The following is a 13,454-nucleotide window of genomic DNA, read 5'->3' as shown; positions in this document are numbered from 1 at the left end:
AAGTTTGTAAAAAGCTTATTTTAACATTAAGCATCAATTAACAAAGGAAATTGATTTGTGGTGCTTCCTGTATATAAGGATTGTGTTTTAGTAGTTAACTGTTCTGAAGAAATCCTGTAAATAGCTAAAAGGGACGAAAGCGCTTAACGTTTATCATTTTAAAAAAAAGATTCTTTATATTTTTCAGCTCTGGAGCTTATTGTGTATTACAGACCTAGGATATCATTATTATTTTGAAGTTGTTTTGTTTTTGGTACTCTCTAAAGCGTAATTTTATTTAAGTCTGGGACTTGTTTGTCAAGTTTCATAACATCTTTGAAAGTACTGTACAGAGGAGGAAATGACCATTCTGAATCTAGAATTACCATAATTTTTTTCTGTATTTTTTGTTTGCTGATGAAGAATCTGCTGCAGTCCAGCTAAAAATATTCATAATTGATTACCTGTAATATCTACGGGTAAATTTAAAGGCTGAGGACATATCACCACTAGCTCCTAGAATATTGGGAAAATCTACCACAAAAAAAGAGCCCCCCTTGGCATATGGCACATTTGTCACTCCAAATGAAGGTTTAACTGCATTGTAAACTTAGACATATTCTGGTCCAAGGAAAAAAAATTGTAGTGGTGTTTTCTGCTGCCTTGCACTTTATTGTACTGTGATGAAATATTCTTTGTCAAAGATTTTATAAACAACTGGCAGAAAGTCAAGCATAGCAGAAGCTGACTGAAGCATAGTGGATAAAACCTTTATAACAGGCATACAGGAATATTCTAAAGAACTCAATTTAGGTGCTAATGAAGGTTCTGACCAGAATCACATAGAAGTCTTTAGATACTACAGAGCGTGGTGTCTGATCTCAGCTTTTGGGAGGCATCATACTGGAAATATCCTCTGCTCAAGAAGTACTGGAGGAATTTTATTTCTGTGACTACATCCTATTTCCCTTTTCCCCACTTTATTAGACCCTTACACTTTTTTTCTTGGTTTCCTTGAGTCTAATCCTCTTTCTCCGTATGTCCTAACTTCTCTCAGAAATATAGCTTGGGACTGACTCAAGTGCTTTGTGGTGATGGCTTGTTCTCTTAGTACAGCCCTCCTTCTGCAGGAGGATCTAAGATGTGGTCATCTAAAACCACACCAACCACCCACTGGTCCTTTGGGACGCTGTCCAATCTACAGCAAACTTGGAGAATGCCCTCTCCTCTTCTATAGACATTCAAAATACAAGACTGCATTGTTGGGCCAGGGGGGATCATCCTCATGGCAGATCTGGTGAAGGCAACCACAGGGGAAGGGATGCATGACACTTAGGGCCGTCTTTATACTAATTGGGACATTCTTCTTCCTACAGAACTGGGCTCATTCAAGAGAAGCAGAAGAGTCTGAGTGACATCATAGAAACCTTTGAGGATAATTCAGACCTTCTTCTTTTTTAGCTCATGGAAGGCTCATCCTAAGGAAGCCTCTCCCTGGAAAGGGAGATCAAGAATGACTTGCATTAAGTCAATCTTTAGAGATGACAGCCTCAGTCATGTCATGTTGCAAAGTCACAAATCCAAGCCTGCTCCCATGTCAGACAGCATCACATAATCAAAATTACAGCAAGCCATGAAGAAGTCCAACAGTGGAAGCTGCAGTTAGAGTCTTAACCACTTTTTCCTTGTCCACACAACAGGGAACAGGTGCCAACTTCTCCACTGCCTGCACCACTATCAAAGACTAAACATGGACCCTTCGACTCCTTTAGCAGGCAGTAAGACAGGAAGGTAATTTTATCTCTGAAACAAGTGCAGAACTGAAGATATCACATAGAACTGTGCCCCTAAGATTCCTGATAAGGCTGTCACTCCACTCTGCTGGGAAAGTGTGCACAGAACTTGCCTTTGTGACAGCAAACACAGTAGAACACGTACATCTTCAGACTGAAAAACAAGAGAGCCACTTAGGACAGGCTTCATTAGTGGGACAAACCACAGCTGCTGCTTCTTTCACCGACACTCATTAAGGCTAAGAAAAGTAGGGGCAAAGACTAAGCCATTGACTAGTTTCTAAGCCAAAGGATTTCTCCGAGACAGAAGTCACTTAGTGATCCTGTAAGGAAATAATATTTCATTGTCCTCATCTGCATTGTATATAATGGTACTGGTGCCATCTAAGTCACTCTTCCAGGAAACAGATTTAGATCACCAAGCTAACCAAGCCTTAGGTTTTATATACGAGTGGCTCATTGCTAGGCCAACAAGTCTGGAGTTGAGCATTCAACAGCAAACAGCTCAGCTTAGGTGATGGAACTCCAGCAATGGGAAGGTACTCACCATGACAGATGCAGAAGCTGCACAGATTTTAGTGTTGGCATCAAGCCACATTCCCAAAGTATGCAACCCTACACACATGAAATAAACCTCACAATATGTCTAAAAGCTAGCTAATGTCAAGTGCCAATACCTATCTTCTGGGCTGTGCTAATATGGAAATTCTCCTCAAGACTCCATGGACTCTCCTCAGCATGCTGCATCAGTGAACCCTGTTGACTCGGACGGCAGCCCTGAAGACATTTACCAACTCAACGCTAAAAGACCTAACAGAGAACGTCATGTATGCAGGAAAGCTATAGTCCAATCTTACTGCTCAACTACAAAAAAACAGAGACTCCAAGACCTAGGTGACTGCAGGTCTCACAAGCCTCTCACTGTCAGCTGAACACAGGTGCCAGTTTGACCCCTGGTTAGTTGAGAGAGCAGGCAGAGCAGGCAGCAAGCAGGGACAAAGTCATGAGTAGGTTTACCTTGAGGAGGTTATGGTCGGTGTCTAACTTTCTGATCCTTCACCCTCTCAGAACAAGCTGCCACCGACCTGGGATTATGTGAAAGAACTTGTTGCTGATCTCTTCAATCAGTGAGCTCCCACAAATACTGCCGTATATTAAGCAAGGTCAGCAAAAGTCTCAAACTTATTACCTCTGGGTGGCTGGGTTTACGAGCTGTCACTAAAGCCAGTGCGTGAAGTCACGCTCTTTGCCCAAGAAACAATGCTGCTCTAAAGCCTTGACGCCTGGTTTAACATTTTATCATTGCAAACGCACTTGAAAGTCTTAACCCTATTAGTCATTAGGAACATTTTCTTGGTAAGTGTTAGGATTACCAGCAGAATAGCAGAAGTGGAAAACAGCTGAAGAGGACAAGGACCATACATGCTCTTCTCTCTCAATCTCTAGTAAGAGAGAAAGAAAATACCAGAACTGAAGATAGCAAAACAGAAAATCAATAATTACCCAGTAAAAAACTGTAAATTAAGTCAGATCCTTGCTTACCTGCCCCAAACAATATAAAAGGTACACATCACTGAAGATGAAATGAGGAACAAACTTCCCACTAGTAAGAAAAACCCTGTGCAAAAACTGTGAAAGTATGAAACCAAGTCTTACAACGTGAAAAAAAAAAGTGTTAAAATATAGTGCAGGGTAGACAAAAAACAGCAGATTGAAACAAAATATAAAAGACTAACAAGAAAATCACTTTCTGTTTAAATTCTGAAATACTACAATGTCCAGAGGCTAAACAAAACTTCAAAAAGGCACAATCTTCATATGACAAACCAACTGTCTTTGCTCATGCTGTTGATGGGGCACCACATGCAATACCAGTTGTAAAGTATTTTTCCAGTAAAGGGTCCAGCATCTGTTATGACTAAGACAGTCTTAACTTCCAAATTCTGCTGTACGTACTGAGGCTATGAGGCAGCAGTACAAAACAGAATGATCAAAGCCCAAATCTAATTTTCATACAAAAATGTTCCCAACAGTAATGCAACATATTAATAAAAAAAAATATGACACAAACATGAAAGAAAATGACACCTAGTCCATAGCAGCCATGTTAAAATACCTCTTAAACAATTTAATAATCAACAAAATTTGGCTGAAGAGCAACAAAAACCATTTCCTTCTTGCACCAACTGCACATCACTAGTAATAGTAACCAAGCAATAATGATTCCAGGATTTCAGAAGTATTCTCTTGTTGTATGATGTGTACACGTTCCTAAAGTAGCACACACCAAACACCACTTACCTGTCAAGTTCTGCCTCCTGTTGGCAGTATGCAGCATAAGCCACTATGTTTTCATGACCACATCGCTCGGTTGTTACTGCACTGACATAAAGCAAGAAGTCTGCACCAGGAAACCCATATCCATCTGGTGGTCCAACAAGCCCACAGTAATGGCCATTTTCACTGCAGACCCTGCATTGCTAAGATGGTAAAATTTAATGTTACAATATTACTATTCTCACAAAGAACACATTCCACAATATCAGAGACTAAATTTACATTTATTTATTATTCTCCATTTCCACAATAATGGTTTAGCATTGCTGCTCCCTTCTGATCAACTCATCAGCTTGAAGATTAAATGAGTTATGTACTTATCATAACTTGGAATCTGTGCTATCCAGTGTCATTATTCATCACAGAGGGGTCTTGGATCTGACCTCGGATCCAAGCCAGCAACTGAAAGGACAGATCCAGTGTTCAAGCTCCTCCCCTTCTAATAATCCCTTGTTAACCCATAACGTGCAGATTGAATTGCTGGATTGAGAAAAAAGGGCAGTGAAGACTGCCTATAAAACTAAAAAACTCTAAAAACAGACATCCCCCCGTATCTACTATATCTCCAGAAGGAGGGTGGAAATGTGATCAACAATGACACTGGATAGCACAGATTCCAAGTTATGATAAGTACATAACTCTTCATCTGATGCTATCCATGTCATTACTGATCATGGATGGGTCAGAGTCCCCAGCTACTATGAACCCTGGGAGGCCTCAGGGAAGGATATGCCGAAGTGCAGAGGAACCAAAGGAAGCCCTTTTCTTTGACACCAAATCCAACTTATAATGCGTAACAAAGGTGTGGGGGGTTAAACCAAGTAGCAGCAGTGCAAATTTCATCCAAAGAAAGTTTCGCTAAGAAGGCAGATGATGTGGCTACTGACCTACTACTGGTCTGGACAGATCCAGGTGCCTGCTTTCTTAAATGTAGGAAATACAGCTGGTGATCAAACGTGAAATAGATACCTTGGAAACTGCTTGACCTTTCCTGGCCTGAAAAAAGGCAACAAAGATCTGATTTGATTTCCAAAATTCTTCAGATATCTTAAAATAAAAACGTAGCTATGGCCATGCAGTCAATGCAACGTATATTCCCCTTTATTAGAAAAAGTGGGGAAGAACACAGGAAGCTGAATAGTGTTGGTTAAGATTAGCCTCCGAGGCTACCTTAAGGATTAATGAAGGACTGGTCCTGAGAGGCACCCTATCCCTTGTGGAGCACCATGAAAAGGGGCTTAATGTTGACAGCCTGCATCTTGGAGGCCCTCCTGGCTGAAGTAATAGCCACCAAGAAGGCCGTCTTCCAGGACAGGAATTTAAGATCACAACTTGCTGCAGGCTAGAAGGGCTTCCGAGTCAGAGACTGCAACACTAGTGTGGGATCCCATGGTGGGAAGGGATCATTGATAGGAGGCCTGAGTAGAAAGATCCCTTTGAGGAAGGCCTTCCACAGCCTGGAAGAAAAGGTGGGACTTTTGTTCAAATGGAAATTAGAGATGGCCGCCAATTGTTGTTTAATTGTAGGGAAACTGGCCTTTTGGTGAAAAAGCGAGGCAAAGAACAACAAAATGTCAGGAATAGGGGCTGAAAAGGATCTAGATTGTGTTGTTTAGCTAAACAGAAAATCTCTTGCATTTACTGGAAAACACCTTCATGGTAGATAGTTTTTGGCAAGCCAAGATAGTACTCTTAACCAGAGAGGGAAGCCTGGACTGGGAAAGGATCACTGCAACTGGAGGAATCATGCGGTCAGATGAAGAGACAGAAAACTGGGAAAAGGAAGCCCCCAAGGGTGGGAAATGAGATCTGGGATAGGATCCAATATCCATGTCGGATATTTCAGATGAGACCAAAGGAGGGAGAACCACGCCTGACAAGGCCAAAAGGTAGCAATGAGGATGAGAGGAATCTTCAGGTGGCAGGCTTTCTGTAAGACTCTGTGAATGAGGGGAGTTGGGTGGGTTAAAGCATATAGAAGTCCCAAAAGCCAGTCGTGTATCAGAGCATCCATGGGTGACTCACCTGTCGGAGGGATCAGGGAAAAGTAGTTGCTGCATTTGTGTTTGGGAAGGCAAAAAGATCTCAACAAGGAAGACCCCCAACTGTCGAATATCCAGCATGTCAAGGATTCAGGGACCACTCATGAGGACTCAGGATAGAGCTGCCGAGTTTGGTGGCTAACACACTGGGGCTGCCAAGAATGTGCATTGCAAGAAGAATAAGCGCCTGGAAGACATCATCCATTCCCACGCTTTTCATGGCCTCTCTGCAAAGGGGATAAGACAATGTCGTCCCCCCCCCCGCTTGTTGATGTACCAGACCACAACCATGTCTGTTTCAATTGCTATAGTCCAGAGAGGCAGGCACTCCTTGGAAGGGCTGCAACATTAGAAGGACTGCTCTCATCTCCAGGACATTTATGTGCAATTTGGTCTCTATGGGGGACCACATGCCTTGAACTGTCCTTCCCCAAAAAATGCTTCCCCACCCCAACAGGGAGGTGCCTGTGGTCGCCATGGCCTTGGGTTGGGGAAGACAGAAGGGTCTGCCTAGTATGAAATCCTGTGCTTGGAGCCACCAAGTAAGGTCACGTAAGCACACCCAAGATATCCTGATGGTCATGGACTTGGGATGAAACTGAGCTGACCATTGCACCGCTACTGTCCACTGCAGAACCCGCATGTGTTATCTGGTGAGACGCACCAACTGGATAGCCGCTGCCATCGTGTCTAGCGCCTGCAAGATCAAGTGGGCTGTGAGACTATCTAGATCCAGCAACTGATGTACCTAGTTCCGAATTATTTGAACTCTGCATTGGGTAAGTGCTGCAGTCACTGCCACTGGGTCCAAAAGGACCCCAATAAACTCTAGGTTCTAACATGTGGAAAGATGGGATTTCAGCAGGTTGACTGTGATGCCTAGACCCTGAAAGAAACTGAGGGTATAATCGGTGGCGTAGTGAGTTGATGCCTCATGGGGGCTGTGAGAAGCCAATCATCCAGGTATGGCAAGATCTGGAAACCTTGCAGCAGGAGATGAGCTGTCACCATTGCCATTCAACTGGCAAACACGGGGGGGGGGGGGTTGGGGTTGTGCGAGTCCAAAGGGCAGGGCTCTGAACTGATAATGGTTGGTCCCTAGCCGAAAGCGCAGGTATCTACTGGAGTGTCTGTCGATTTTAATGTGATAGTACACATCCTTGAGATCAACTGAGCACATCCAGTCATCCTTGTGCAGAAGAGGCAGAATGGACCGAACAGTAACCATATGGAACTTGGACTTCTTGAGCAACAGGTTCAGTTGACTGAGGTCCAAGATGGGACACAGGATTCCGGTCTTCTTGGGCAACAAAAAACAGCGAGAGTAAGTTCAGAACCCTCGCTGTCCTGTTGGGAGTTCTTGGATAGCTCTTTTTTGAAGAAGGTCTTGGACCTCGAGATGGGAAAATTCCCTTTGGTGGGGTGGAATGTCTGGGAACTTTGAACTGGAAGGGACTGAAAGAAGGGTATGAAGTAACCCCTGGAAATGGTCTTTAACACCCACTGACCTGAAGTGATACTTGGCCAGGCTAGTGGGTGGAGGGAAGAGTCATCCTTGACTGCCTCCAGGGCAGGACAGCTCGGCAGCACTTCAGGAGTGCTGAAGGGGCTTCTCAGAGAAGGGTTCCCAGAACCATGCAAACAGGGTCTTCCTGAGGACTAACCCCTCCTTTATGCCCAAGGTGGTATCTGATGTGACCCTCAACCAGGTCATACATCTACCCACCTTCTTTCTAAACCCTCAAAACAAGGGGCAAGAAATTCTGCACTCATTAGATGTGCAGAGACAGCTCAGGTACTACCTGGACCGTACTAAACCATTCAGAAAAAAATGACTACCTTCTTGTCAGCTTTGCCCCAGAGGCGGAGGAGAAGCCATTTCCAAGCAAACCATTTCCAAATGGATATCACACTGTATAAATTTCTGCTACAGACTACATGGGAAACCACCACCTAAGTCTATTTGTCCCCATTCCACTAGGGCAGCCTCCACTTCCACAGCATTCCTCAGAGGAGTTCCCACCAAGAACATCTTGGAAGCTGCCACTTGGACCTCTGTCCATACCTTTACCAAGCATTACCACCTACCTCTTATTTCTAAGACTAGGGCAGAGTTTGCCTCTGCAGTTGTGCAGGGCTTGCTGACCCATGCCTAGGTCTATAACTTATCCTTCCACCCCTCTACTCAGCTTTGGGAATCCTCCCACAGGTGATGACTGCAACAGTGAAACACAAAGAACATAGTACAGTTGTGTACACTTACCATAAATGTAGATGTTCGACTGTATTCACTGTTGCAGTCATCACATTTGGGTTATCTGCTTGCAATAGCCTTCAGTCAGCCTGATTAACAAAGTCGTGGGTCCTGTGTTGGTTGCTGTCTCTTCTTCTGTGATGTCAGGTCGTAGATGTTCGAGTATATTCACTGTTGCAGTCCTGCTTTCCTTAGGGAGACCTAAGTTTCTCACAGTGGCTTTCAGCCACCAGCACCACTTTACCATATTTCCTTGTACTTCTGACAGGTTAGGGCAAGAAAAACTGATGTAATGACGTTGGCTGCTTTGCTTTATAGCACTGACGACCTGATGTCAGTATGTAAGTGACAGCAGCTGGAGCAAGAAAACACTGACTCTGGCATTCAGCCAGCCGAGGAATACCACAGCAAGGATAACCCACAGGTGATGACTGCAACAGTGAAACACAAAAAACATCCAAAGTTTCTTACTACCCCTCTGATTTTTGGTAGAGGATCATTGGGGTGTATAGAACTTGATCTCCACTGCGGACAGAGTCTTTCTTTCCTGCTTGCTGCGGGTCAAAGTCTCTTTGACGGAGGGACCAAACAATGTTGACCCGTTGAAAGGACCATTAGTGAAAGACACCTTAAAGGGTTCCGCAAACCCGCAAAGGAAAAGCCAGGCACGCCACCTGATGGCAATGCTCGTGCCCACCGCTTGAGAGGTGGCCACTGCCACACTGGAGAGTTAGAGTGGACAGCTTCAGGGAGACCAACTCAAGACTCTCCAGAGGCAGCAACTCAGAAAGGGAAGTGACGAGCTCAGATACCAAATCCCTTTGCAGCTGGATGAAGTGCGCCATGTAATTAGCTGATCTCAGTCCGAATGTAGCAGAGGCAAACATGCGCTTCCCAAAACGGTCAATCGCCTGAGACTCCCTATTCGGGGGGGATGGACCATGGAGTTTTGTTCAGCGAGCTCCTTCTTAGTACCTGCAGCTACCATGATGGCATCAACAGGGATGCCCTTACTCCAAAAGGTCTTACTTTGGGGAGACTTAGAATCTTGTCAGCCTTTAAGGGAACTGGTTCCACTGTGTCTGGCTCCTTCCACACCCTGTCAGCGATGAGTTGCATGAGCTCATCAGCAGGGGGAGACACCCAGTCAGGAGATGGGCCCATCCCGAAGGCTTCAAAAACATGGATTCCTCTAAAGACGGGGCAGGGGTAAACCAACCGCCTCTTTGCTTGAGGATCTCGAGGATGTCCCCAAAGTACATTTCCTCAGACAGAAGTCTGGGGGACCAGTCTCCTTCCTTGAAATCCATGATCTCAGTGAGGGACTTTCTAGGGCAGTGCAATTGCCTACTCTTGCACATCTTCTTCAGAGCAGGCTCCTCCACGGTGGGCTCTGGGGAGGACTCAAAAGAGGCAGGACACCCAAGGGGAGTAATGCCAGTCTGAAGGTGCTCACAGGATGATAACGTCTCGCCGCCGAATGTCGACAGGGGCTGGGGAAGACCTAGAGCTGAAGGAGAGGTAACTGCCCAGCTGGAAAAGGTCATCTCTACTGCCCAGAAGGCCAACAGACTGGACGAAGGGAGGGAGACCAACTCCTATGTCTCGGATCCGAGCTCCTAAACCTTGAGGGGGAGCTGTCAGTTATTAACGGATCCAATACAACTGGTGGATCTAAAGGCCTGGATGGATCCGAAGGTTTATCCGGAGCTGTAGATGAATGCGACAGATGGGTCAGATCCAAAGGCGGTCTGTGTTGCCCTGGATCCGACAGAATGATCTGAGGCTCTTGGAGCAGACGACCCGGATCTGAAGCCAAATAGGCTGCACTTGGATCCAGGGTTCTGCAATCCAAGAGCCTTGGCTTTTTGGAAGGAGAATCCTTTCAAGAGGAAGACTTCCTCTTTAGATCGGAAGAGGTCTTAGAGGGGGAACTGGAGGCTAAAGGACCTCCTTTAAGCAAGCCCCTTAAGCAGAAGTTTATTTCTGCGATCTATGAGAGCCCTGGGGTTGAATGCGGCATAAATGTTGCATTCACCCTCCAGGTGACTCTCCACTAGGCAAAAGACACACTCCTCGTGCAAGTCAGAAAGGGGCATTTTCAAACCACACAAGGAGCACCTTTTAAAGCCAGATGGCTTCTTAGACATAGCAACAGTCGCACCAACACTCACAAGCACAAAAAAAACAACACCTGCACTCTCTACAGAAAGGGAAGGGTAGAGAAGGGCAAAGATAGATGAGAGCTACAGCAAAAAGAACCACTAACAGAAACTATCAAAAGGATCCAGGAAGAAAAAGGCAAGAACCCAACTTAAAGTTACCCTTAGAACTTAAAAGCTATAGGGAGGGGAGGGGATCTAACCTAACAGAGAAAATAGTACTCTAAAGGAGAAAGAGAAACCCCAAAAAGAGAAAGGATAAATCACTTATCTAAAAAGAGTAAGCTTGAGCTGCCAGATATACCTCCTTAGTGAATCGTGGCAAAGGAGATCTGAAGGTTGGTGGTTAGCAAGGGATTATGGAAATGGGAGGAGCTTGAGCTCTGGATCTGTCCTTTCAGTTGCCAACTCGGATCCAAGGTCGGATCCAAGATCCATTTCTGGTCAATAATCACACGGACAGCATCAGATCTTTTGTTTTCTAGGTTACATGTATTTTAAGAGCTAGAAGTGAAAATGTGGTATCACTTACAGTCTAAAACCAGAAAGCACCACAAGATATACAAGCAAATCAATGAAAATAACACTGCCTTTGTTTTAAACAGATGCATATGTACAACACTAAACAGTTTCTTCTGAGAGATATCCATCCACATGTGTACATATACTAAAATACACAAAAGCTAATTAACTGCTTAATCAAATCTATAGAGAAATCTCATATCTCAGTTTAGCAGGACGTTGCAAAAAAAAATACTTAAAGCTAAAACAATCCAAATACAAAATATCACAAAAAACATTGCTGCAAACCCCCCAAACCTCAATTTTGAAGGGAAGTTGCGTCTCCAACACCTTCCAAGGTGGGGTACTGCCCTCTGAAATCATATAATCTCTAAAAGGGGAATATACGAAAAAGTTACATTTTCCTTTATTCTGAGTCACTCAAATTTCATACACTCTGCAAAACAGACTGTGCAACAAGCAATTGACGCACTGAAGCATCAGCACTTTGCCTAAAGATGCATGACACTTCACATACTAATAAATGGTCCTAATGCAGAAATGAAATTAGCAAGCAAAGAGTATTGCTGAAACTAAAATCATATAAGCCTCGCTGAGTTATTTGGTGGATCTTGTTTTTACAAAATCTCACTAAGATGATAGAAATTTAAAGACTGTATTTTATATATCACAGAGAAAAACAAGTCTAAAAATTAAAAAAAAAGATTGGGTGCACAGCTCTCAGGACAAAAAAAGTGCTCATTCGTGATGTTCGCATCAGCAGCAGGACTGGGGGAAAAGTCAGTGTGGTATCCATAGAACATGACCCCCCCCCCATGGCAGAAGGAAGCTGCAGGCCAAACTCCCCCCCCCCCCAAAAAAAAAACAAAAAAAAACGACAGCCCAAGCAAATGACATAGAAACAATTAAGAAAACTGTTGTGTATCAGAAAGACATTATACACATTGTCCATTTATGCAACAAAGCCAGAAAAGAATAATAATTGTACTAAAAAAATTAAAAGCTATTGATAAAAATGTAAAGTATTTAACAGAACAAATAAGTCTGAAATAACATGTAAAGAAACATTGGACCATCTAGAAAAGATGAGATTGAGGAAGTGCTACAAGAAAAATACAAAAACAAAATATCAAATGCATAAAAAATGGACTTGGAAAAGACAGAAACTTGATGTGGCATAATGTTCATGCAGAAAAGAAAGCTTTACTAACCAATATGAATACTGTAGCTCCAAAGATATTTGAATACGCATACGAAGATATACAAAACAATAAATTTAATAAAGGAAAGAATAAGAACAAAACTGGAATGCATTGAGAAGTTTTTAATGAGACAGACCCCGGGAACTACCGCCCCCCATTAGCCTGACGAGCCTCATCTGCAAGGCCATGGAACGTATCATCATGGAACTCATAAACAAAGACAGTGGAGATCTCCAAACTCTGGACCCCACACAGTTTGGGTTTGTAAAAGGCAGAGCATGTCTCCTAAACCTGATAGACTTCTTTGAAGTAGTCACCAAAGCCATAGATGAGGGTAAGATGGTTCACACAACCTATCTAGATCTTGCCAAGGCGTTCAACACCATCCCCCACTCTGGAATTATAGATAAACTCACTAAACTAGGTATAAATCCCTATGTCACAAGATGGGTTGCCAACTGGCTTACTGACAGAACCCACACTGTGAAAGTAGCAGACTCCAAATCAGACTTCAGACCAGTGACAAGTGGAGTACCACAGGGTTCAGTCCTGGGTCCTCTCCTGTTTGGTATCTACTTCTCTGAAGTACAGGCTAACACAGAAGGTCTTTGGCTAATTAAATTTGCAGACGACTGCAAACTAGGAGCCATAATCGAAACTCCTAACGATGTGGACATCCTACAAAAGGGCCTCACTGAGACAGATGCCTGGTGTCAAAGACATGGTCTCAAGCTCAATGCCAAAAAGTGCATTGTCATCCCCTTCCCCTTTGGTAAAAACTCTACCCATGAACTACCACATAGGCGGTAGTCTACTTAACACCGAAAGTGTGATAAGAGACATTGGGACATAGGTGGACAGTAGTCTCTCCTTTGATAAACACATCGCCACAGTGGTCAGGAAACCATTGTACATGGCACACCTCATCACAAAAGGTTTCTCATCCAGAAAAAAAAAGAGGTCATTGTTCCCCTCAACTCATCACTCATTAGACCCATTATAGAGTACAACGCCCCTTTTGGTATGTACCTCACAAGACATCTACAACAACTGGAAAAACCACAAAAATACCTCACAAAGAGGATTACTGGCCTCAAACAGATGCGTTAAGCAGACTGTCTCAAAAAAACTCCAGCTTTACTCTGTCGCATATCGCCTACTCA

The 13,454-nt window shown here is 43.8% G+C and overlaps 1 protein-coding gene across 1 annotated transcript in view; it reads right to left on the bottom strand.

Moving 5' to 3' along the window:
* Positions 1-13,454, bottom strand: part of LMLN (leishmanolysin like peptidase) — a 2,253,233-nt gene that overhangs the window by 1,958,989 nt on the left and 280,790 nt on the right. The window contains exon 4 of the mRNA XM_044073684.1: positions 4,074-4,252. Within this exon, the coding sequence (XP_043929619.1) occupies positions 4,074-4,252 (179 nt within the window). The remainder of the gene's footprint in view (positions 1-4,073; positions 4,253-13,454) is intronic.

The sequence above is a fragment of the Protopterus annectens genome, chromosome 6.part0 (genome assembly GCF_019279795.1).
Source record: "Protopterus annectens isolate FY-2018-M chromosome 6.part0, PAN1.0, whole genome shotgun sequence".
In the NCBI taxonomy this organism is placed as follows: Eukaryota; Metazoa; Chordata; order Ceratodontiformes; family Protopteridae; genus Protopterus; species Protopterus annectens.
Note: the sequence above shows the minus strand (reverse complement) of the source record. Positions and strands in the feature narration are given on the sequence as shown.